The following is a 27,772-nucleotide window of genomic DNA, read 5'->3' as shown; positions in this document are numbered from 1 at the left end:
CTTTCGTATTGAAGATATTGATTTTTTTTCCCAAAACACCAACAAAAAAAATAGGTCTTTTGGGGAAAAAATCCATATCTTAAATATGAAAGGTCAACATTTTCAATTGATCGTCGGATTTTGCTCCCAGCTACACACACTTTAAGAATATATCATTAAATTATCAAATTTACTTCGAGGACTGTTATATCTCAAAAATGTGAAAAATATCAAATTTGATTAATTTGTTATAAAATTTGTATTATATCGTAAATTTCATAAAATAAAAATTATTTGATATCAGAAAGACATTCTTCGTATTCAAAATGCAATTCGATATGTCTGATGTGTTCTCATGTCCCACAAAAAATACTGTCAAAACGCTAATTCCAGTTCCCTTAAGCCTTTTTAGAGCATTTTATTTAGAAGTCGTCCCATAAATGTGTGCCAAAAATTGATTCCCTCCACCTCGGCTTGCCCTGAATATTGCTTCCCCCCCTTCAGCTGGCAAAAAGCCCCCCCATGATTTTACCCACCCCACATTGGGCTCATCTTTCAAAGCAAAACCACTCCATGCACATGCATGTATACCACATATGGGATGACACAGTCACCCCAACTCATATAAACACAGTTTAGTTGGCATTTTTTGTGCCTTCTTTAGCCAAAATCCGCTTCTATCATTTTGCACTCCCATTTTATTTACTAGGTACAACTTAATACGTTCACATTCATTACAATAATAATGTCAAACACATTTTCACATTTTAACACAATATCACATATCACAATTTTAAAACACCCTGTACTTTGAATGTTTCAGTTTTTAAACATGTTCCCACATGATCAATATCGGGCAGGTACCCCAATGAAGTGCCAGTGAACTCACAAGTATGAATTTGCTGCTGGCAAATTGGTTATATTTGAAACTGGTATAATATGGACTTAAAATTGTATGCCAAAAGATATGAACATTTTAATGTTATAGAGGTTTAAATCAACTTTGAACATTTAATCATAAGCTTACATCAAAGCACAGCTATAAATATGCATATGATCACTGTTGTTGGTGAAATAGACACTCCAAGCATGCTCCAAGCTCAATGAGTGGGTTTCAGTTTACTAAAAGAAGAGGAAAATCAACCCCAAAAGAGGCCAATTTTGAAAATCATTCCTTCTATAAAGGACATTTAGAAGAGTAAATCTTCCAAAGGAGGAAAACTCTTATCCCCGATATTATACCATGGCACTGTCTTCAAACTACACCCTTGAAATCATGAACAATTAAGCATGAACAATTAAGGCATATAGCCAAACAGCAGCATCATTACATGATTCCAAGGGGGGGGGGGATAATGACAAATGTGTGCACCAAAATCAGTCAAATGTAAATATTAAATTCAAGCCTATATTAACTTAGCATGAAATTTGCCTTGGAAACAATTTATTTTCACATATTTGAACTATAAAAACAAGCATTTCTTGATGAGTATTTGCTGTTTCATGGCGCCAGAGTGCCAGAGTAATGCTCCACTAGACCGATTGTATTAAAATGTATACTATTCATACACGCAGTATCATGCATAGAGTGTACTGAATTTTCTACAGAGGTCATCCATATTGTCCTCTGTAGGAATGTTATTTACCAAAGGTATCACCAATCACCAAAAACGGACCCCTTTTCATGTTTTGTTATTGTTCCCATTGATAAATAAAAGTGTAAATTGATGGCATATAATAGTTCCAGCGTGTACCATGATAGTACAGCAGGCTCATTGAATGAGTCAATTTCTAACTTTAGCTTGATGATTCATTCTGTTGGGTATATCCCAGGTACGTCTGCATTCCTGGATATTTGTATTATTATTACCCATATACATGTACAGTACAACTCAGTTTGAATGGAAGGCTGTGCCATCAACATACAATACAAATGGGGTTTATCGTGTTGATGAAGTTTCTGTATCATACAGCACAATGGCTAATATGAATACAATCTCAGATCAGGGATGTGTGTAGTGCATACAAAATTGTTGCCTAATTTTATTTTGCATTGGCAATTCTCTAGTGCTGCATAAATTTTCCAATATACAACTACTGATGTGCCTTTGCAATGCAATGAGCATATAAATCAGTTTATTCTTGCAGCATGGGCTCAGACTGGCTCACAATGCTAAATATAAGCATACCGGTACTAATAAAATATGCGCACTCGGGCAAAGATCAATTTGTATTTTGTATGCTCTGTAGTCTATGCATACATGCACACACAGCCAGCTAGCAAAAATGTGGAATTCCATTAGCCCAATTGGCCCATATGGAAAGAGTTTTATGTTAATTTTTCTCAACCTGGTATAGTGTTTACAGTACTGGGTTTGCTCCATGGCGGGGATGTCCTCTTTGATGTCCCAAATAAACCAGTTTCCTTGAATAGAGCTGGATGACTCATCACTCCATCTAGGTGCTGACAAAACACACATTTTCACATATTTTATTTTTCATACAAATATATATTTTGAAAGAATTAAAGAATGGTTGCTATTTACAATTTACTGCAATTTTTGTGGTATTTTACTATATTGGTCCTATAATTAAAAAACAAATACATCAGCTTGTTTTCTAATTTTGCAAACTTACAACTGTATATAAAGTGAAAATTAATATACAGTGAAAATACAAATTATTCAGTACATGTGCAGTTATTTGGATCTGTTCTGTCTAGCCAGCGTGCCGATGCGATGCCGAGTAACCACGCCAATGCAGCTTTATTGACTGGTGAAAATTTTAATTTAAAATGCGATGCTGAAAGCTAGATGCATCGTGTTCTGTATAAAATTTAACAGCATGGTAGTGCATTAAAAATTAAACATTAGGATAAAAATTGATGCAAAAAGCTTGGCAAGTAATGAGCTTTGGGCATATTAAATAGTGAATTATATATGCAAGCCTGGTATCTACTTATAGAAACAAGCATTTTTGATGGTATCACCGATAAAATAACATAAATTTGCCTTTTCCCCCATTTTTTGCACAAAAATATAGTTTACTATGGAAACCATGCAATTACTCTTATTTTACCATCATATTTACACTTACACATTATCAACTGAACATTTTGTTTAAAATAGAATACTTTCATCATGTGATGACAACAACAAAGTGTAAAAAATACATTTTTAAAATATCTGAAAAAAGTGCATTTTATACATGTTCCGTTAGATTTCTGAGATGGGCATGAAATGAAAAAGAAAAAATCTCAATCAATATTTCCATTTTTACAGCATGTGTATTTAGAAAGAGTGCACATGATTATGTGGGATGTATGAGCATTAAAGAATGATGATAAACAGTAATGTTAACTCTCTTGATTTTTCCCCTCACACAATTTCTCCTATGCATATCATGCTATAGCCCCTTTAAAATTGAGACCTGCATTTGTTCAGATAATGCAGGGTGTGGACTGACATTATTCTGCGGTTTAGACAAATTAAATAATATATTTTTACTATGAAAGCAAATGTAAAATAATTTTACAAAACTAAATGTTCAGTAACATAACATAACAACGGCGCTGGATATAGCGCAATACCAAAAATATGAACATTGCGCTTTACAAATATACAAAAATAACAGCAGCAAAATACATTAGAAAATACACGTTTTAAGACCTTTTTTAAAAGATTCAACTGTGAGAGCAGTGCGAAGTGTAGCCGGTAACTGGTTCCAGAGGGTTGGACCAGACACACTACAATGTAAATGAACCATCACCAATTTTTCTCTTACTCCTGTGGATGACAAGGCCAGTAATATCAAGCTCAGAGCGAATGCCCTGAGTAGAAAACCACTTTCAAAATCAAAGACATGTTTAATAAAAACCTTCTCAGTGCTTTAAGGGATCTAAAATGAGCGTTTATTGCGTTTCGACAGTATTTTTGGTGGGACATAAGAGCACCTCAGACCTATCGAATTGCATTCTGAATACTGAAGCATGTCTTTCTGATATCAAATAATTTTCATTTTTGAAAATCACAATATAATACAAATTTTATGACAAATTATAAAAATTTGATATTTTTCAAATTTTTATATATAACAGTCCTCAAGTAAATTATATAAATCTAATGATATATTCTTAAAGTGTATGTAGCAGGAGGAAAAGCCGACGGTCAATTGAAAATTTTGACCTTTCATATTGAAGATATGGATTTTTTTCCCAAAAAGACCTAATTTTTTTTGGTGTTTTTGGGAAAAAAATCCATATCTTCAATACGAAATGTCAACATTTTCAATTGATCGTCGGCTTTTCATCCCACCTACATACACTTTAAGTATAAATCATCAGATTTGTAAAGTTTACTTCAAGTACTGTTAAATATCAAAAATATCAATTTTTAATGATTTGCCATAAAATGTGTATTAAATTGCGAAAAAAAAAAAATCTAAATTATTTGATATCAGAATGACATTCTTCGTATTCAGAATGCAATTGATATGTCTGATGTGCTCTAATGTCCCAAAATAAATACTCTCCAAACGTTCATTCCCCAGCCCTTAAAGGAGCATTTCGTGATCCTAGCAGCCTTTTTTTTTATGACATTTTTCAGTAGATATAAAAAAAAACACCTTATTCCCAAACTTTCAGTTGATTCCAATTTTGTGTTATAAATGTGTATTCACTGCTCCATAGACAATGCGTTGCAATTTCGTTCTGGTATACCAAAACGAAATTCAAATTTCACGACATTTTTGCGAAACAAATTAATTTGCAAAAAATATTTGGTACATTAAAACATGTAGCCAGAGGTTTCCAGTGGTATAAAAATCTCAACTTTTTTTGAGAAAAGTGGGGGATGAGGTTGTGGATCACGAAATGCCCTTTTAAATAAACAATGAATATTTTCCAATCTAAATAATTGACATATTAAGGGATCTGGAATGAGCGTTTCGACAGTATTTTTTGTGGGACATGAGAGCACATCAGACATATCGAATTGCATTCTGAATACGAAGAATGTCTTTCTGATATCAAATAATTTTTGAAATTCACGATATAAATACAAATTTTATGACAAATTATTAAAATTTGATATTTTTCACATTTTTGATATAACAGTCCTCAAAGTAAATTTTATAAATCTTATGACATATTCTTAAAGTGTATGTAGCTGGGAGGAAAAGCCGACGATCAATTAAAAATTTTGACCTTTCATATTGAAGATATGGATTTTTTTCCCAAAAAGACTTAATTTTTTTTTGGTGTTTTGGGAAAAAAATCCATATCTTCAATACTGAAAGGTCAAAATTTTCAATTGATCGTCGGCTTTTCATCCCACCTACACCTCACTTTAAGTATAAATCATGAGATTTATAAAGTTTACTTCGGGTATTGTTAAATGTCAAAAATATCATTTTTTTTAATTTTTTTAAAAATGAAAATTATTTGATATCAGAAGCAAGGCCATTCTTCGTATTCAGAATGCAATTCGATATGTCTGATGTGCTCTAATGTCCCACAATAAATATTGTCCAAACGTTCATACCCCATCCCTTAATGGGAATGGCTGGGAGAATTACCAATAACTACATGTAGTCTGAGTTTAAACAAACAAATTAATATTCCTATTTAGCTGAAAGCTGCACCAATATGCTTATTCAATATTATTCATTTATTCACACTGGTAGCTGCATTTGTTAACTTGCCATATTAAATCCACATATTTATTGACAATTAACACATTATTTTAATAACAGTTGGCAAAGAAACCCAGTGAACATGAGTGCTAATTTCAAAGTAAATGTTGGCATGTTTAATGTGGCCATTTGTCCTAGTCCTTCAAAGCAATCAACATTAAATGGAAATGGCTAAACAATACAGATTTCTCTGTACTGGCTTAATATTCCTAATCAATAAAATTGTGAGCTTACACACTGCCCAATTTCCTCTCACTAGACCAATCTGCATTAACTACTCCTCTTCTTCTTTCAGTGTCAGTTTGACTCCAAGGACACTGCAAATTGATTGTTTTTTCTTTCATTCATTAAGAATAGACTAGTCTTTGTCAAAAGCTGGAAAACTGAAGGTATGGAAAACAAATTGTGCATCTATTTATTTTTGTAAAAAATTAAAAAAAGTTTGGTGAACCGTACAATGGAATTGTATTTAACCAAGGCATGAGAATGGCTTTTTTGGAAACTGTCTGAAAAGCGTGTGAATTCGCCATTGAAAGCCCCAAAACAGGCTGAAAAATGCGTAAATTTGGACATCAAAACTGTCTGAATTCAGGCAAAAGCCTGAAAATTCTCACGCCTGATAACCTGACATCAAAATGATTGTCACAGTAATACTGGTAAATGTCGCCTAGATCAGTTTTTATGTTTATTGAAAACCATGCCTCTTCCAGTGTCCAAATACAATATTTGAAATTATAGTTTTACAACCATTTATAACATGAATTATGGAGCCATAGACTGCAGAAAATAACAGTCTACGGTGAAGTTTTATCATTGAACTAGACGCTGATGGGGAGCAATCATCTTGATGCACTGTTTTCATTGCATTTGCCAAAAGGTTAGAACATTGATATTGGTTACACAAACTTTGGAGTCACTGATTTATTACAATAAGATAGCAAACAAGAAACATTTCTTATAAAAAATACTTCAAAGAAAACAAATCCACCAAGAAACTAATTCATACTCTTAACTCCAGTTGCCAGTATCTTTTCAAAATCACTTTGCAATTGTGATATTATTTTGTAGCCTCTGAAAAGAATACTATAATGATAATTTGATACTATAAATTATACTGAACAAACAAGCAGTCTAATTAGAATAGTGCGTTTCAAGGTAAATAAAGCAATTGTCTAGCATTATAAATGCTTTGGCCTTCTGAATGAAATGGCTCTTTTGGTTCATGGTTTCAGCAGATGAATATCTAATTAATGCAAAGCACTACATTCAATTAGAACCATCGTTTTTGCAGCATGTAAGTTTCGCGAAATTTATATATTTTCTTCAAAGTAAAGGAAATAAACATATTTGCGAGGATAAAAATTTTATGCATTATTTACGAGCATCAAAAATTTGGAAACCCATCACTTGCAAAATGTTCATGCATGCACACAAATTAACATGTCATGCTTTGCAGTAATTTTCCTTGAAAGCACACACACTTGAACTGTACTCACTCATTGAGATTGCCACTTTTTCGACTAGTTAACACCGACTGATGTATTTTGCTCAAAAATACCAACTTTTTTCAACTTTTTTTATTGTGTTTATTAGCAAATTGGAAAATGTGAGTTGGAAAAGAGATTTGAAACCAATTCCTTGCTATTGTGTTTTTATATACTGTGCAGAATCCTTAATAGTTAAAGCCAATTTGACCATTCTTTTTTGATTTGTTGAAATCAATTCACACAGATGCATACCACATTTCTACATGAGTGCCCCCCCCCATTTCTTTATTTCAACTGTCATACACTCTATAGTATACAGTATAGAAAGGTTTGGTCAAGGGCTGGCTTTGTTTCGGAAATTTGCACAAACTCATTTTAGTGAATAAACTGTGAACAATTTTTTTTATAATATTTATACATTTGCACTATTTAAAGGCAATACTTCAGGTCAGGTTTGATTAAACAGAAATGGGTACTTACCATATCTATAGTTGTATCTTCATTTTCTACTTTACTCCCTATTCCAGAAAAATACAGCACTAATTTTTTGGAATTAAAAAAATATTATCCGTTTTGCCAAATGAAACATAGCTAAAAATCGTAATCCTTTAGTTAGTCCTAACTGGCATTAAAAGTCAAATTTTAATATTTTTGCAATTTGAGGTAAGATGGTCCAAAAACATGCCATTTTGCATGTTTTCTTACAATTGTAGTGACAAAATTGTAAGACTTGGCACAAGTCTAAGCATTCAAAATCTTGAGTATAGGCTAAGAGTTAGCATCATTTTAATATTACGGTATATGTTATTTTTGCTAATTGGTTATGAAAATGTGTTATCCAAAATTAGAATGCACAACTTAAAATTCGTCTTTGTTCAAGTCTTTGGGCCTGATTGTCACAGAATTCGAAAAAGGTCAAAAAACACCCTAAAAATCAATTTTTTTTTTATTTGGCCTAATAATAATGCTTATACTTTTTTATAGCAATTATATAACAAACTTAATCAGGGGTGTGATTCACAGCTTGTGAAATATCCTGAAAGTAGTAGCACCAAAATGGGCTGACAATCAATACAATTGCGTACTTTTTTGGCCACAAAGAAATCCTGAAATAAGGACTGAAAATCCTGATTTAAATCACACCCTGACTTAATTCTTCTAAATGAAAATCTTATAATACATCATGTACATTCAATTCAAATTTTGAATTCTGAGATTTCATCTGTGATTGATCAAGTTCCCACCAAATGTACAGATGCCGACAATTTTTGCAACCATATTATGAGCATTATAGATGTAGTTTTATAAACAAAATGCATGACACATCTTTTTCTTTAAAAAATCTAAAACTGTGCTTCACAATTATTGCTCATATAAAATTATAAAAAGTGTTTTTTTTTTTTATTAATTAAGGTGGTTCTGGACCCATTTTGGAAGTGCTCTATTTATGTTTTAAACATATTAATTGAGTAGGGCAGAGAACACTGATCCATATGCCTTTTGTTTGAAGCTAATCGGACATACGGTTTTCATAATACATACATTTTAAATGTCTTTGTATTGTATTGTTTTTATCAATAATCAATACAGTTAATGAGCTAATATGACTTGAAAGTGCTCATTAATATGTAATTTTTGCCAATATTTTGCTAAAATCCAATGCATAAATGTTCATAACATTTTTATTTAACAGGATATTGGTTTCAAACTTGGTCAAAGTGTTCCTAATGACTTCCAGATAATTTATGCATAATTAATGAGGTAGCCGCCCTAATTTGCATAATTAATTAGCATTTATGCAAATTAGCTCATTAATTATGCAAATATGCAAATGAGGGGCGGCTTCACTATATAATACATTAGAACATATTAGAAACACTTTGACCAAGTTTCAGGGCAAAAAGTATGCAAAATAAAAGTACCATGAACATTTATGTATTGATTTTTAGAAAAATATTGGCAAATATTACATATTAATGAGCCTTTACAGTCCTTTTAGCTCATTAACTATATTGATTATTGATAAAAACAATAAGATACAAAGAAAATATAATTTGATGTAGTATAGAAACCGTATGTCCGATTTGCTTCAAACAAAAGGCATATTGATCAGTGTACTTTACCCTACTCAATTAATATGTTTAAAACATGCTCAAAGCATTTCCTTATTTCTAGAAAATGCATCCAATACCACCTTAAGATTTAAAATTATAAAATATGAAATTAAATGCTTACAGTTTTAGATTAACTCAGCACAGAAAAGATTACCGGTAATTTATGAAACAGTATCAAGATTGGTATCAATTTTAATGTATGCATATATTGGGAGACTGGAGTACATCTGGAATAACCCACATCAATATTTCAGCCACTGGTGCCATTCTGCTATGAACAAAGAAGATATGACCAAATGCTCTAATTAAGCGGTAATCTCAGCTGGTGCACACAGATGTGTGTGTGTGGTGTTCGGTGCCTGGTTGGGGGGGGGGGGCGTTTGTATTACAAATACTTCCGAGGACTCTGACATAACAACACACCGAGGACATTTTTTTCACCGAGGATAAACACACGTCCTCGCTTCATAAACCTTGTTAAACGGTGGGAAATGAGGTATTATACCCTACTACCCCTCTATAGCTTAATTTTAATGTCCTCATATCAGAATCAAATTTATTCAGTATTAGGCACAAAAAAAATATTGTTGTGTTGCCCTCAAGTGGGAAAATGGGAAAGTTGGGTCGGACGGTCGGATTTCTTTTTTTCTTCTTTTTTTTCAAACCTTCAGTTTGTTAAAATCCCCTCAAATATTAAATAATGCTTCTTCAATTAGGAAACATTTGTCAATTTTGACTTCTGGATACCTGTTAGACATCAATTAAAGACTAGTCTTTCAATAAAATATTAATTTTAAGTGAAAAACATTGATTTTTTAAACAAATCTGTAAAAATCATCATTCAAAAAAAAAAAAAATGCCGACCTGATTTTTCAGGATTTAGGGTCGGGCGGTTGAGGGCAACACAACAATTTTTTTTTTGCCTTACCGACCTCTTGAGCACTTGACATAACAACTCACCGACACACGAGGACACACACACATTTGGTCATTTTTTTTCAGGTCCTCGGAAGTATATGTAATGCACCGGGGGAGGGGGGAGATTTCCACCAGGGGTGTACCCAGCTTTTTTGGTCAGGTGGGCAAAATAAAATTTCTGGGGCACAGATGAAAAAAATTACAGTTGCATCATACAATAGGCTAAAGCCAAGAATTTTCTGCTTTACAAATGCTAAATTCCGCTTTTCTCCGCTTTGTAATTTTAGCACATTTCTGACATAATAAAATTTCACAAGAATCTTGTGACGATCATTGCGATTTGCAAAGTTGGGATGGGTAATTGGGTATCATGGCTGCAATGGGGCGTTATACGGTAAATTTATGATGGATTTTACTTTATTTTGATGAATTTTGAAGACCCATTTCATTTAGTATTTTATTTATTTCTTTTCAATTGTATTTTTTTCCTTTTTCTAGGTCATTTTTGATTATTTTTTTTATTTTTTTCTCAGAAATGCGTTTTCCGCTTTACCTCCGAATTCTTGGCTTTACAATAGGCTACATAGAGACTGTATAATTATCTTTGAGCTTCCAAAAAGGCTTTATTGGGACGATGTGCGCGCATATTTTAATTTTTGCCCATTATCAGGATGGAAATGGCTTTATCTTCAAGCGCAAACAAATTTTGTATTTTACACTCTTTTGGCCCATGATTGGGCTGAATTTTGGTAGAAAAGGGACACCTTGCCCCTTTTCTTTTCCTTTGCCCTCCTGATTTTCTCTTTCATTTTTTGTCAGAGGGGCACTTTTTTCTTTCATTTTTTTGTCAGGGGGCACTCTGATGCAATGCTTTTAATAGTTTACAGTTCTAAGCGGTAGAACAAAAAACTCTTTAGTTTAAAGTGATTCGTGGGGCATGTTGCCAGGTTTACCGTGACTTTTTATTTATCACTTAAATGAATTACTGGAGTTTTAAAATCAAAAGTTGTAGGCATACTTGAAAATTTAAAAAGAACAAAAATATGAACCAACTCCAGAAAGCACCAACAAAAGATACAGCCTATTAAAACATAACTTCAGCAATTTATAGGCCAAGTAAAAAAAAAAAAAAAAACATGTATATCGTCCGGACTAAAAAATCAGTGAGGGAGGTCTTTTTAAATATCATTTGTTATTATGTTATTTTTTACCATTGACATCTGTGTAAAATTGCAATTACAAAGTGTTTGTCAACACATCATAAAATCAGAGAGGCCACCTTATATTTTTGTTATTTCCCCAAAGCCCTTCCCCTAGCTTGAAGAAAGTGTTTGCAAAACAGGAACTTCTTAACAATAACATGTCTTTTTGTCACAACAATTTTAGAAACAAAGTATTAAAGGAAGCAAATAGGGAAAAAATTATACAATATACATTTTGTACATGTTATTTTAGTTGGCTTACTGATTTTTCCATATCAAAATTAAACATCATTTGACTGTGAAAATAATGGCACTGCAAATTGAAATGCTGAGGAGCCTACACCGAACAATAATCATTTTTTCCCATTCGTAAGATAACTATTTTCCTCTTTTCCCCATCTCCTGTGAACATATTAGCACTGCAAACTTTACAGTTGGGAAATACCTGACAGAGGGCAGAGTTCAAGGCAATTTCCTGTTGTTCAGAGAGGAGCATGGTGCATGTACAATGCTGGCTACTAAATTAACTGGGAATTTCCTGCACGGGAGGTGTACAGCTTGCCTGCCCGCTGTGTGCGCTATGCATAAAGCCTCACAATACAATTCCTCATTTCCCAGTGTATGCCTGCTGCCTGCTGTATGCTGCCACATCAATACAGATAGCACACAACAACAACTCTGGCTCTATGCAATGAGCATTTGGATCTGCTCAGTTTTTTTGAAGAGGTTCAAATTGAGAAATTTCCCATACCCGTATTATGCCATTATTTTAAATACTACCCATTTAGGTAAGTGTGTTAATGTTTAATCATTTAATATAAAAGAAAATTTATTTCATTCATCGATTACTGTATGAATTCATTGTATCATGTCATTCATAGTTGTTTCATCATTTTTTTGTTTTCAGGAATGCAAGTTTAGACATTTCCCACAGCAGTTTTCATTTGGTAAATCTGTGCTGGGTGTGAGCTTCATTTTGAGGATATCATTTCTGTGACTGCTTTCATACTAGGTAAGTCAAATACTCATTCATTTCAATAGTCCTTTAAGAAATATTCTATAAATATCTAGGCCTGTTCGCTCCTGTTTAGTCACCACCATGTTTGTGCTACATTGTACATGGAGTTGTAGGAATTTCCCAAACTTTTCTTAGAAGGAAATCAAATGTAAAAGTCTCCTTGACACAAAAATATTTTTTTGCCTTGAATATTATAATTCTTGCACATTTGAATGTTAATTATACTTAACAATTTGCTGTATCACATAAATAAATCCTAATTCCTTAAACTAATTTTTTGTCACCGTCTAAAAACATTTAAAAGTTTCATATTCCCGGTATGTTCACATCACAGACCCTACTCCCCAATCCCCATTCCACAAAAATACATCATTGTTTTGGGGGGATGGAAAAGTATTACATGTATCAAGTTCTACAAAATGAAACATAGCTCAATCCTAATCATTCATTTAGTACCGTACTAATTGGAAATAAAAGAATAAAATGCATTTTTGACATGTTTCACAAAAATCAAAGACTTGGAACAAGTCTAAGCATTCAAATTCTTGAGTATGGCCGAAAGTTTGCTCTAATTCTAATACTCTTTTGTGTAACTAAGATTAAATGATTGGTTACAAAAATGAAACATGTCTTTGCCTAAAAGTAGAATGCATCAATTGAAATTAGTCTTAGTACAAGTCTTTGGAAAACACCCTAAAATCGCATGTTTTTGGCCCTTATCAGTAGCGGCACTAAGGGGAGGGAGTGGGGGCAAATATTTTTCTTGCCCCGCCCCCACTTTTGAGGGAAAAAACTCATAAATTTCCACTTTTTGCGGCAATTTTGTGCAAAATTTGTCAATTTTTCTTCCCCCTGAAATTCACTTTGCCCCCCCTCCCCCAATAAAAAATTCCTGGCACCGCCACTGGCCCTTATTTCCATAAATTTGCCAAATATTTAAATTTTAGTTTTATTGCCGGATAAAACCAACTAAAGTATTAGGATTTAGCTAGTAAATGTTTCATTTGGCAAAACAGGATATTTTTTTATTCAAAAAAATTAGTGAGCTGGAATAGGGAGTAGATGGACATTATAAGCTGTTGCAATTTTCAAAGAATATTGACCATTGACATTGAAATAAAAATATTGAACACATCAAGTACCGTATTCATTCCAATAAGAGCCCAGGGCGCTTAATAAAGTCATTTTGGGTGGGCGCTTATTTTTTACCTAGTTTACCTAATTTTTTCGTAAGGGGTGTTGAATAGAGACAAATTTACGTATGTTTTAAAAGAGTCCTGAGACGTTCTAGTAGCTTTTCTGATGTAGAAAATGTATTGCAAGTTTACACAGGACTTGTAGTCCTCCAGCTATTTCACCGTATTGACGCCTATTTGTCACTTCAACATTGATGGTACCCTTTAGCAAATTGGAAATTTCCTGGGTGGGCGCTTATTAGGGCACGGGCGCTTATTGGAACGAATACGGTACATTGAATGTTGGTGACCCGCTCTATCGTAGAGCGGTTACAGCACCATAGCTGAACCATAGTGCTTGGGATGTATCCCGGGGGATGTATATTGTGGTATACATGTACCACTGTCAGTTTCGGACTTTTTCATGTGATACCATCGCATCGAGGATCACACTTTTGTTTTGTTTTTGGATGGCAGCCATAGCCACTGTGAACTTGTAGACCTGAGCATTAACCTGCTGGTGGAAGAGCATCCCCTTGTCAGCTTTTCAAAAGCTCCCCCCCCCCGCCTCACAACAGACCTTGATACATGGGGTTAGCCAATCCCTATAGCCATGTGTATATTAATTTTTATGATTGAAGTTCTTATATATTGTGGTTTACTTCCTGTGCATAGAAAATGAAGGGGATTTCCATTATGTCATAAGTCATACATTTGTATGTAGTTTCAATTCCATTGATGCTATCAAAGTTCATAACAGTTCATATTTTTTATGAATTGGCAATTTTGTTTGAACATAAATTCATTGATCAATTTATTTAACTGTTGAATGGAATGCCTGCATGCTGTGAAAGGCTAATCAACATAAATCAGCCCAAATTCACATGAAAGATCGAGGAGAGGAGAAGTGCAATAAACTATATGTTGAAATCGGTAAAGAATTGCCTTAAAATCTGTAAAAAAGTTACTTTTGAGGGCAAATAATAGCTATTGCTATACGCAATAGGGGTGATGTGCAAGACGTGCCCAGTGAACACAGCAGGCAAGACATGCTATGAGAGGACGTAACAAATACAGAAAAAAAAGAAGAAAATAATGATAACACTATTTAATAACAGAATTAAATAAATAACATGGAAATGGCAAATTACAAGCTACGCAGCCAATGTAAAAAAATCAGCACAAAATGTGTAGAAAAAACAACAAAAAACATAAAAGGGAAATATAAGAATTGAGAGATTAAAAAAAATAATGGGAACAGGGTTAAATAAATAACATGGAAACTGCTAAGCAGTAAACATACAAAATGGGAACAAAATACATGTATGTAGGGAAAAAACTGAAAGTGAAATGCAAGAAAGGATAGATTTAAAAAAATAATGGGAACGGGGTTAAATAAATAAATAACATAGAAACAGGAAACCACAGGCAAGATAAACAGCAAATAAGACAAATATGAAAAAAAATACATGTATGTATGTAGAAGAAAAGAATAAAGAAGCTAAAAATGACATGTAAGAAGGGATAGATTTAATAGATTCATAAAATAAAATTTACCTTTTCAATGATTCCTGTGTTAGTGAATGCGAATTCCATTTCCTAATCTAGTGGAGGCCCACACAAAGTGCAGGTATCCGTAAATCTTACTACATTGTATATAATAATAAATAGGGAATTTGTGTGTATGTATGCACACTCACCCCACCCACCCACAAGCACACCCCAACACTTTAAACACCCTTCAAACTGGGAAGAAATTATGTACAGGCTTGTTTATTTTATTTCTCTCCTTTTTTAGTGGGAAGTAAATGAAGTAGGGTTTTCGGTGCTTTCTAATATTGCTCCCCTGTAGATGAGCATTGCTTAAAACAAAATGGGCTCTCTGGCCAAAAGCTTGTGAAAATTACTGCGGGCCTGCTGAAATGCAACCCTGCAGGCCTTAACATTTTGTAACCAAAGTCACTAGACTTCAACATCAATCCATGGAATTAAACCTGTTGTTGATTTGTCTTAAAAAGTGTCAAAAATGTGGACCAGGGTCAGGCCCGTATGCAGGATTTCATTTGGGGGTGCTGATTTTGAAAAAGTGGACTTTTTTCCAAGGGGGGGAGATTTTGTGAAAAGTGGACTTTCTTCCCAAAATGTGGACCTTTTTTTGTCCAAAATAAGCGTAAAAACCTGATTGATTCGCACATTCCGCACCCCCCCCCCCTGCGTACGGGCCTGACCAGGGTAGCATAACAATTTTACATTTGAGTTCAGTAAATGTGAAAGTGCCTGTAGAATTCAAACCCAAGGACCTGATGAATGACCCTTAAAGTTTGCTTCCAAAAGGGGGAAATAATGCAGCACAAAAACATGTTGAATATGACATTCACAACCAGGATGTGTTATGAAAACGATGGAAACTAAAATGCCTTACATCGCTGAACTCATAATCATTTTTCTTCCTCATGGAAGTACTAATTACATAATTTTCCTGGAATCTTTTCATTCTTGAAATTAATAATTCAACCATACGGACGGAACAAAATTAAATTTTGATTTCTGACTGAAGACTAAGAATGTTACAAAACTTACAGTCAAGAATTTTGTCTGAAGAACTAGGGCGGTCAAAAAGTTTGTAGAACTCGGTATGCTACTTTGTCGCACGGTATTGAATTTGGTCTCATTTGAAAGCTTATTCCTTCAAAACATTACTGCAAAGATATTAGATTTTCACATCACTGTACATGTATGTGTGCAGGACACTCTTCAGAGGAAACTTACCTCCATGAATTCACAGGTACTACCAGAATCCGGATGGCGGTGAAAACTCAAATGAAATTTACAGCTGCTGTAAATGGTAATGAAGTCTTTGGTATTCAACAGCAACAAAATGGTTCTTAGAGATCAAGAATGGGATGAGCGTCCTTGAAGATCATCCAAGGTCCAAAAGACTTGCTGACGTCACCACTAATGATATACGTGCTGGTTCAGTGACATTGATAACGAATAAAGAGCCAAAAAAGATGAGATAGCCACAAAATATGACAACTCTGATGAACATGTTTTTGACATTAATCCATTAACATTGGGTATTCCAGAGTGTCTTCTAGATGGGGTCCCAGAATCTTCATATGTCAAAAATTGATACCAATTGACATATTCAGTGTCACACCTTTTATACACTTAGAATGAGGACCGAGGCAAGTTTAATCTATAGATTAAACTTGCCTTGGTCCTAAAGGTGATAAGACATACATTAATCACTGGAATTACGAGTGCATTTAGTGGAAGCACCTAGATCTCCCACCCCTATGAAGATCATCACTCGGTCACCATAGTGCAAGGTCATTTGTCAAATGAAAGTACAATCATAGGCATATATCATAAAGCAAGCCATCATGTGAAGAAGGTTGATGGTAGGAATGTGACTGTTCTCGGATTGTGTCCTGTACGCTATTCTTAGTTTGTCAAGCTGCCATTCACGACAGAGGGGTCAGTTAACTAAAGTAACCACATTGTGGTTCAGGCATCCAGTTAGTGAAACCTATTTTAGAATTTTAAGTCCTACCTTCATAATATCAGGTTTGCTGGTGATTAATGCTGGTGAGCCTTCACTGAAGAGTGGCTCATGGAGCTATCGGAAGACTTCCAGTTTGTTGACATAGAAGGTTTCAAGAAAAATTGTGACGGTGCATTAAAGTTTGTAGTGACCATCCTCAAGAGTGAAATAGAAAAAATTTGGATAGTACTGTTTCAAGTACCTTGTTCTACAAACTTATTGACCGCCCCTCGTCCATGTGCAGCCGCACACGCACCCTGGCACACCAGTGGCCAACTCCCTCTAACCCCCTCCCACACACCCCTCACCTACTAACAATAGTAACAAAGACCTGAGGACCAACTGGCACACCAGTGGCCAACTCCCTCTAACCCCTCCCACACACCCCCTCACCTACTAACAAAGACCTGAGGACCTACTAGCACACCAGTGGCCAACTCCCTCTAACCCCCTCCCACACACCCCTCACCTACTAACAAAGACCTGAGGACCTACTGGCACACCAGTGGCCAACTCCCTCTAACCCCTCCTACACACCCCTCACCTACTAACAAAGACCTGAGGACCTACTGGCACACCAGTGGCCAACTCCCTCTAACCCCTCCCACACACCCCTCACCTACTAACAAAGACCTGAGGACCTACTGGCACACCAGTGGCCAACTCCCTCTAACCCCTCCCACACACCCCTCACCTACTAACAAAGACCTGAGGACCTACTGGCACACCAGTGGCCAACTCCCTCTAACCCCCTCCCACACACCCATCACCTACTAACAAAGACCTGAGGACCTACTGGCACACCAGTGGCCAACTCCCTCTAACCCCCTCCCACACACCCCCTCACCTACTAACAAAGACCTGAGGACCTACTGGCACACCAGTGGCCAACTCCCTCTAACCCCTCCCACACACCCATCACCTACTAACAAAGACCTGAGGACCTACTGGCACACCAGTGGCCAACTCCCTCTAACCCCTCCCACACACCCCTCACCTACTAACAAAGACCTGAGGACCTACTGGCACACCAGTGGCCAACTCCCTCTAACCCCTCCCACACACCCATCACCTACTAACAAAGACCTGAGGACCTACTGGCACACCAGTGGCCAACTCCCTCTAACCCCTCCCACACACCCCTCACCTACTAACAAAGACCTGAGGACCTACTGGCACACCAGTGGCCAACTCCCTCTAACCCCTCCCACACACCCCTCACCTACTAACAAAGACCTGAGGACCTACTGGCACACCAGTGGCCAACTCCCTCTAACCCCTCCCACACACCCATCACCTACTAACAAAGACCTGAGGACCTACTGGCACACCAGTGGCCAACTCCCTCTAACCCCTCCCACACACCCCTCACCTACTAACAAAGACCTGAGGACCTACTGGCACACCAGTGGCCAACTCCCTCTAACCCCTCCCACACACCCATCACCTACTAACAAAGACCTGAGGACCTACTGGCACACCAGTGGCCAACTCCCTCTAACCCCTCCCACACACCCCTCACCTACTAACAAAGACCTGAGGACCTACTGGCACACCAGTGGCCAACTCCCTCTAACCCCCTCCCACACACCCATCACCTACTAACAAAGACCTGAGGACCTACAATTTTTCCTACATATATATAGAGTTAAACACTCTTTTCAAGTGCCCTGCCACAGCAAAAGTGAAAAACAGAAATAATTTTTTTGTCAAATTTGCATCTTTGATGACTTCAGATTGAATCTACTAAGTTGTTAGAAATTTGTGTGCACAAATTGCCCATGGAAGTGGAGAAAGAATTTTGGCAATTTCCTCAAATAATATCATTCAATAGGTCATTTGTGTCCCTGGGGTTGTGTCTTTTTAACAATAGGGAGCTGGTGCAGGGCTGGCAGTTCTGTTGATTTTTAAGGTATTTTATAGTACACAGGAAAGGCAAAAGGAAAACCTATTGGGTCATTTTGTAACCACTGTAAATTTGAACACAATGACATGTTTTTACAGTATAGTTCTTTGTACTAATTAACTTAATAGGAAGTGCTTTTAAGAATGGATGTATTCAAAGCATAAAATGTGATAAAGGATTAGTTTTTTGTCTTTCTTACATAAAATAAACATATATATGTGCTACAAAATATAATGTAGCATTTTGTTTTTATTCATTTTGGTTACCCTGATGGGATAATCACAAAAATCTTTTGATGTTATCTTTTATACAGGGATTCATCACCATGCCACCATTTTCCACAGTCTGGCAGTACTACACCACGGAGCAGTGGACTGACAATGAGGGGCGTGTACGACGCACATCCACCTGTAACTTCTGTAACAAAACCTACCGCTCCAATGCTACCAAGATGACATTACATCTTGTGAAGCAATGCAGACCCTGCCCAGAGCATCTCAAGATGGAACTAAGTCGTCTCATTGATGATGGATCCCATGAAGAGGTTGAAGTTGTTATACCACAACCTGTTGAGGACTCTCAGAGTGATGTTGTTCAACAACCACTTCCACCACCAATGCATGCACAAGCCCCATTACCTGCACAAGCCCCAACAGTGTCTACTCCTAAAGGACCATTCAAGTCCATACATCCACCAGGGAAGCCCCAAAGTAGATGGTTTAAAGATACCAAAGCTGTGTGGAAGCACTTTGTCACTGAAACCCATACAGATGAACATGGTACCAGCAAATCAACCTCTTATTGTATGTATTGTAACTTGAGGTACACTTTTCCCAATGTCACTAAGATGCGTAAACATCTGTTAGTCAAGTGCAGACAGTGTCCTCAGGAGGTTATCGATGAAGTTGGTGGTGGTAGAAGTGTATCACCTCCTTCAATCAAAGACAGATGGGGTCCAAGTCCAACGATGGTTCCACCTAATCGATTGATCCAGTTACCGTTACATGAGGCACCAAGCACAGAATCGTCAACAAGTTCACAATTTACTGGATCACCACAAACAGAGTCGGCAACAAGCTCACAATGGAGTGAAACACCATCTTTATGTACAGACCGTTTAACCATTGAGAGTAAAAGCAGTCCCTCTGCCCAGGAACAACAAGCACCTGTTGTCAAAAAAATGCGCTTGGAATTACCTCAACCAGTTAAGAATACTCATCCATTGAGAATGACAGCCTGGGAGAACAGGAAAGTGGATGAGGTCATTGCTCGTGCAGTCTACAGTTCCGACACACCTTTGAATTTTGCAGAAAATTTCTACTGGAAGGAAGCTTTCAAAGTCTTGAGAATAACCTACAGACCGCCATCAAAAGGCATGCTTGTAGGACAACTTCTGGATGATGAGTATAGGCGTGTTAGTGCAAAAGTTATGGACAAACTCAGTGCAGCCAGTTCTGTTGCTATTATATCTGATGGTTGGACAAACACACCAGGACACAGTCGTATCAACTTCACAGTGTCAACGCCACAACCCGTGTTTCTCAAAAGTATCGAGACCAAAGAAAGCCAGTACAGTGCAGTTGCCATTGCAGAAATGATCTGTGGTGTTATCCACAAGGTTGACGCTGGGAAAGTGTTGCTGGTCATGATGGACAACACCAGTAATAACATGAGAGCTGCTTGGAAGTTGATCGTAGAACAGTTTCCTCACATCACTGTAGCTGGATGTGCTGGATACGTCTTCAACAGCTTACTTGATGATATCTTGAAAATGGACACCATGAGAGAACTGTGTACAAAAGCAAGGAAAGTGGTGCACACATTCAAAGGGATGACACAAGTCTATGATATGCTGAAGATGAAACAAGAACAGAAGCAGGGAAATGATGCAAAACTCTTGTACCTTCCTCATGCAACACAGCAAAGTGGCATGGTCCTGATGATGGAATCACTTCTTGCTTGCAAGGAATCTCTCTTGGAGATTATATCACAAGAAGATGTCAAGATAGATGTAGAAGTATCAGTGGCGCTATTTGACCATGAAAATTTCTGGATGTGTATTGAGTCATGTCTGGCCATTCTGCAACCTATCACCTCCGCTATATACAAGATATCGTCTCCGAAGGCACTCCTTTCAGATATTCCACAAGAGTATTCCAAAATCTTGGTCAACATTACGGACCGTCTTGAGGCTTCGCCACTCACATCCTCAGAAAAGGCCACAGTACAGCAATCCATGGAAGAAAGAAGAGCCTTCTGTTGTTTTCCTATTCATGCAGCTGCCAATCTTCTGGATCCAAGGTATCGTGGAGAAACTCTGGATGAAGATGACACTGCAGGAGCGATGGACTTCATCATTCGATATGCTCATCACCTCAACTTGGATGCTGGTAAAGTCATGGCAAGTCTTGCAGAGTTTCAAGCGCAAGAAGGTCGATTGTGGTCTATGCCTTCGATCTGGGCAGCAGCAAATCATACAGATCCATCGACATGGTGGAAAGGCATGTGTTCCATGCAGAAGGTCATGCCAATAGCGTCCAGTCTCCTCAGCATCCTCCCAACATCATCGGTATCAATGAGAAAGCGCTGTGCAGCAGGTGACAACTTGGATAATCTAAAAGGTCAACTTGCAGATGTCAAAAAGCAGAAGATTATCGCCATCAGAGCTAATCTCCACTTGTTCAAAGAAGGATACCACAATTTTGGTGATGATAGTTGCTATGAAGATGATGTTACATCACAGAGTGCATCAGATTCGGAGGAGAATCTGGCTGGGCCATCCACCAATCAAGCTAACACATGAAATGAGAGATAATTACAATCTAAGAATAAGATTTAAAAAAAGTACTACACTGTTTTGTCTACTGTGCATTTCAATTACCTTAGACCAGGTGTTTATTCAATATTTGACAAAGTAGGGATATGTGAAAAATCATGAATCAAATGTTGCTAAGTATTGTCAGACCCAACAGTTTTCAAATTCCACTTGACAAATGTGATAATAAACAAAGGAACTTTTGTATAACTATAAGGAAAGGAAATATTACCGTACTGACGCGAGTATAGTCCCACCTTCGAGTAAAGTCCCACCCCCAAATTGTCGAAAAATTTCATAAATTAATTTTTTAATTTTTTAAAGTTATTTATTTTTTCGGCTTTGGAGTATCCCTGGAACTAGACCTAAATGCTGGGATCATTCATGGTTGATTAAAAACAAAGTATGTGGTGTGAGTTAATTGAATGGACAGTAGCACAAACAGTGCATCTTTACTAAGTAAGTAGTAATAGGTGAAGAGTTCAATATCGTCGTTGAGCAGGAAAAAGCTCATATAAATGTGTTTCTGGCCCCTGAATATGTATAACACAATACTGCCAACAGGTTACTTAGGAGGTTTTGCTTTAAACATGTTCAGGGCCAATGACACAGGAAGTTTTTCCTGCCCAGCTGACGATATGCAAAAAACTGATCAATACCATTTTCAAACTTTCTGAGTTAAGACCACCAACATCTGCCCTATATAAATCCTGGCTTTAAATAGACACTCTGGTTTCAAAACTATTTTTTTGAAATAAGTAGCACATATTTTCTTCTATTTTCTTTCTCTTTGACTATTTATATAATTTGCTGTCATCTCAAAATGAGAAAAATGCATCAGTTTTTGTATCTGAACTCTTCACATGTACCATTAATTCTTTTGTGCCTATTTGGTAGGGGAAAGAGAAAAAATGAAGTTTGTGAATTACTTTGGAGATAAACTCAAAACTCAAGTTTCACACTGTTCACATGCGTGACCAAAGATTTTCAAGATGCTCCCTAAACAGGATTTACCTTTTTGTGCAAAAAAAAACCACCCCTAAACATGAATTATGCACAACAAATTAAAAATTTAATCAGGATTGTACCTGAGAGATGTATGTAAAGCAAGATTTTATCAGAAGGTACCACCCAATACAAGTTTTTGATAATTAAACAGGGATGTAAATCTTCAGGAAATTTCCTGATTTCAGGGAATTTTGCTTGGATCTTCCCTGTACAATGTATAGGGAAATACACATTTTCAGGAAATGTTAAAGCAGTTTCAGGAAATTAAGTCAGTGCTTATTTTCATCCCTGTGAATAATATGAACATAAAATATGAAAGGAATCCCGCAAAGGAGATGAGCCAAGGAAACATGCTTTGTGAAATAGTGGGACTATTAAAGTGACCCCTAAACAGTAAACACACCATCTACAAGTTTATAAAGTGACCCCTAAACGCACCAACTAGAAGTTTAATAATGACACTTTTTTTAGAAAATAGAGAAAATAGGCATTTTGATACCCAAATGGGATTCCCATTCATTCTCTGAAAATGACTCTTAATTCATGTTTTTTGGTCATGCATAAGTACACTGTAAAACTTAAGTTCCCCCACCCCTCCCCCAGAGTTTGACAGGCTTTGAGTTTTGATCATAAGGAGTGCGATTTATCACACTCCTTAATCAGTAAGCTTACATCACATTTAAGTGTAATCATACTCCTCATTCACAAAACAGCACTCCTCACAAGTTTGAGGAGTGCTATTTATCACACTCTTCAATTTTTTTAAACTCAAAGCCTGGTTTGATGTTGGTAGAATTTACAGGGTTTTCAGGAAAATCTTTATTTAAAATATACCGTAGTTATTGTGTATGGATATTATCAATATATTTTGTTATGTAGCGAAGTAGAGCTTTTATTTTTATTTCATGTTTACAATGTTTCCCACAGTATCCAGAGTGTACACAAATCGTTGGTCGCAACACATAGTGGCGTACGTGCAGGCCAAATGCTATTAATAACAGAGACGGTATTCCTCCATTATCTCTCGGTGGACCGATTCCATTTGAAAGTTTAAGGTAGAAACTACTAAATATAGGAAATGTAGCTGAAAGCTTTATGCCACTACATGTATGTGAAACACAAGATTTGGGGGTCTATGCCTGTTTCTGAAGCTTACAGTGGTGTGTCCAGGGAGGGGTATTTTGGGGGCTGAAACCTCCGCACTTCGTTAAAAATCATGTAAAATCAGCCAATTTTTGGCGATTTTAGACATTAAGCGTATAAGCCCCTCGCATAACTCTGAAAGCCCCTCTAAGCCCCCCGCAGGAACAGAACCTGGACATGCCGGTGGCTTAGGTCTCAGGCATATCACTATGTGAAATGGAGCATATCGGACTTTCAGTGTCTCTGAGTCTTTGTACCTTATGCCACATCATTCGATATTATGTGAAACATTTTTTGGCCTGTTTCCGATGCATACGCCAAATTCGCAATATTTCATTGGCTGATGATGCTGATTCTGTTACCAAATGTCATATTAGAGCAGTGGCAGTGCCACAAGGATGCCCCCTATTCAGAACTCATGCCCCCCAGTAAAACCCCAAATTACAAAAATTTCCACTTTTTCCCCCCAAAAAAAATTCCTGGCACCGCCACTGATTAAGAGTTGAAGATATGTTGGATAGAGTATTCGAAGTGAAATAAATTGTACAAATCTGACATATACATTGGAGTATTAGTACATTCATTGTGTGATACTTAGAATTTTCATCAATTCAGTAGTGCAGGGGTGTATCCAGAAACCAACTGGGGGGAGAGACCAGGACCGTTGCTAGACCATTTTCTCAGGAGTGGAGAAATAATAATTGGTTGTATTAATAATGTGTCGAGTGCGAAGCAGAAGCTCAAATGGGTGAAAGGTCCAGAGGCTCGCATTCCAAATGGTCCTCCCTCTGATCTGAACTATATCGGGAGAAATGCACACAGATGAAAAATTTTGCCATTTCAATGCTAAAATGGACCAAATTGATGATAATTGTATTCAAATCATCCCACTGATCTGCTAAAAGAACTATTGGGACAGATGCAGTGGGAGCGCTATGGGAGTAGCATTTGCCCCCCCAAATATTGTTCTTTCCCCAGCCCCTCCCCCCCACTTTTGAGGCAAAACCCAAAAATAAAATTACGGTACATAAATTTCACTTTTCCCCCATAATCCCCCCCCCTGAAAAAAATTCCTGGTGCTGCCACTGGACAGAGGGGACACCCCCCCCCATGGTGACTGTCCTGGAGAGTGCACCCGGGCTTAGTGACTGAAATGTGCCCAAAATAGGCTGATCTTGCATGCTTTTTCAGTAAAACCATGCACCCCTCTGCCCACTTTGGATCCACAGATAATAGGCAATAAAGCCATGCACTGGGATGGGATCACAGCCTTACTAGTACTCAATAGAACTTCACCATCTACATCCCCACTAGAGGCCCATGTAATGCATTTAGTATTTTCCAGAAATGGAATTTTTAAAAGCACCTGCCCACAAATTCTCCAACCTCATCAGAACTTGAACACAAGACCTCCTGCATTGAAAGCTATAGAAGTTGAACACAAGACCTCTTGCCTTGAAGTCTGATGATCTACATACTACAGGTGCTGACTTGACTGCTATTTAGATGGATTACCATCATCTTTGAAACAAAACCTCTTCAGAGCTGTGCATGCATTTGTAAAATCGTGTGATTTGAAAAAAAAAAGAAATGCAGAATTAATTTTTTTATAAAAACAAAATTTGCGAAAATCTGATTTTGTTCTCAAAATACCATAAAAATACCAAGTCGGAAAAAAAAATTGCATTTCGCATTTGTTTTCAAACCACTTGTGAGCTTTGAGACAAACCTTTTTTTTTGGCCGAACCATCTGTACAATGGTGATCACCATGTAAATTACTACTGGTACTACATGTACATGTAGTATTAGTAATAAACCATTCACAACCATGACAACAACCTTAACCTAAAGACAAATGACCATGACTGAATGACCAAGTTCTGTTATTTGGTTCAAGGTTACTTTTGTAGTGGTTGTTATCATGGACTATGGTCAAGTTTGATCATGGACAGGTTTGATGATATTCCAGGCATAAATGCAACAAAACTATAAGCTGAGCATAAAGCAAAACTGAGATAACAACTGTAAAATAACCATACAAAGTACATATTAAAATATTTGGCATTTTGGTGTTCAGTTTCAGGATAGTTTTAATGTTTGTTTGTTTGGCATTTTGGTGTTCAGTTTCAGGATAGTTTTAATGTTTGTTTGTTACAGGCAAGGCTGATATTAACGACTGCAATCCCTGTTTGATCATAATTTTATATTATCATATATCATAAATTATTTCCTCATTTTACTCAATGGGATAAGTTAGTTTTAGTTTATTCTTTCGTTATTGAGGGAAACAACTTCAGTGACCAACACTGCTTTCCAAGCAGGCCCTCAGTCAATACAAAACATAATATAATATAAAGTATAACCTAGTATAATAGTACACAAAAGTGATACAAGATAACATATAGGCCTACAAAAAAAAAATACAATCACATAAGGGGTGGTGTATGAACGTTTGGACAGAATTTTTTGTGGGACATGAGAGCACATCAAAGTGCATTCTGATATGAAGACTGAATGTCCTTCTGATATCAATTTTGATTTTTTTTTTTTAAATTTGCGATATAGGCCTAATTACATTGTACACAAAATGATTAAAAATTAATATTTTCGATATTTAACAGTCCTTGAAGTAAACTTTCTAAATCTAATGATATGTATAAAAGTGTTTGTAGTTGGGATTGAAAATTTTGACCTTTCGTATTGAAGATAATGGATTTTTTTTTACCAAAAACACCAAAAACATTTTGGGCAAAAATGTATCTTCAATATAAAAGTTCAAAATTTTCAATTGATCATCATCTTTTCATCCCAGCTACATACACTTTTTACATATCATTAGGATTAGATTTAAAAAGTTTACTTCTAAGAGGACTGTTAAATATCAAAAATTTTAATAATATCAAATTTTGATAATTTATTATAAAATTTGTATTTATTATATATCGTAAATTTCAAAAAATCAAAATTATTTGATATCAGAAGGACATTCCTCATATATTCAGAATCATTCCTCATATTCAGAATTCAATTTGTTATGTCTGATGTGATCTCATGTCCCACAAAGAATACTGTCAAAACGTTTGTAACAGACTACCAGAGCCCTTAAAATGAAGGCTTTCATGATGAATATTACTGGTAGTATATTATTTCAGTCATTTCCTTCAAAAGGCTTTCCTTCAAAACTTTGAAAGAAAAAGTAATTTGCATATTATCTCTAAATTTATAGAATCATGGTAATATTTTGGAAAATCATACATTTTGTACACTATTTTTATTTGCCTGACCCAATACTGTCCTCTATTGACAAGAAATTGTATGATGAGGCAGCATTCACATCCTGTTTATTTCCAGCCGGATGGGGACAACAAAGTATACATTCTGTGACTGGAAAAAAGCACATCTCAGATGGTTAGCAGTCTGTTTGGGACTCTAGTCGGATGGACAAGGGGTGGACAAGCAACAAAAAACGTGGTGACATGACTGACTTAATTTTTAAAAGCTGAAAGAAGCTAGAATTTGGAAATCTCAGATAAACTTGTGTACAGAGCATTTTCTCTCTGTAGACATGGCCTTTTCAGGGAGTTAGTGCAAGAAGCCAATCTGCAATAGCTGCCAGGTGGCATCATTTTTAGATGTGTACATATATGAAGAGGTTGTTTCCAAACCATGTTAAGTCCACAAACATGTTTCTGATTTACCTGTGTGATATTGCAATGGGTTGTGATGCTATATACAGCCTGTCTCAAAAAAAATTGTGCAATTGAAAAG

The 27,772-nt window shown here is 36.3% G+C and overlaps 1 protein-coding gene and 1 long non-coding RNA gene across 2 annotated transcripts in view; one reads left to right on the top strand and one right to left on the bottom strand.

Moving 5' to 3' along the window:
- The window catches only part of LOC140141494 (uncharacterized), a 37,725-nt gene that overhangs the window by 2,924 nt on the left and 7,029 nt on the right, over positions 1-27,772 (bottom strand). The window lies entirely within an intron of this gene.
- LOC140141482 (uncharacterized) lies at positions 11,910-23,329 on the top strand. Its single transcript, XM_072163366.1, has 3 exons — positions 11,910-12,179; positions 12,299-12,403; positions 19,351-23,329. Exon 3 carries the CDS (start codon positions 19,363-19,365, stop codon positions 21,838-21,840), a length of 2,478 nt encoding a protein of 825 aa, XP_072019467.1. The 5' UTR covers positions 11,910-12,179; positions 12,299-12,403; positions 19,351-19,362; the 3' UTR covers positions 21,841-23,329.

This window comes from Amphiura filiformis, chromosome 19 (assembly GCF_039555335.1).
Source record: "Amphiura filiformis chromosome 19, Afil_fr2py, whole genome shotgun sequence".
Lineage (NCBI taxonomy): Eukaryota > Metazoa > Echinodermata > Ophiuroidea > Amphilepidida > Amphiuridae > Amphiura > Amphiura filiformis.
This window is presented reverse-complemented; position numbering and strand designations above follow the sequence as displayed.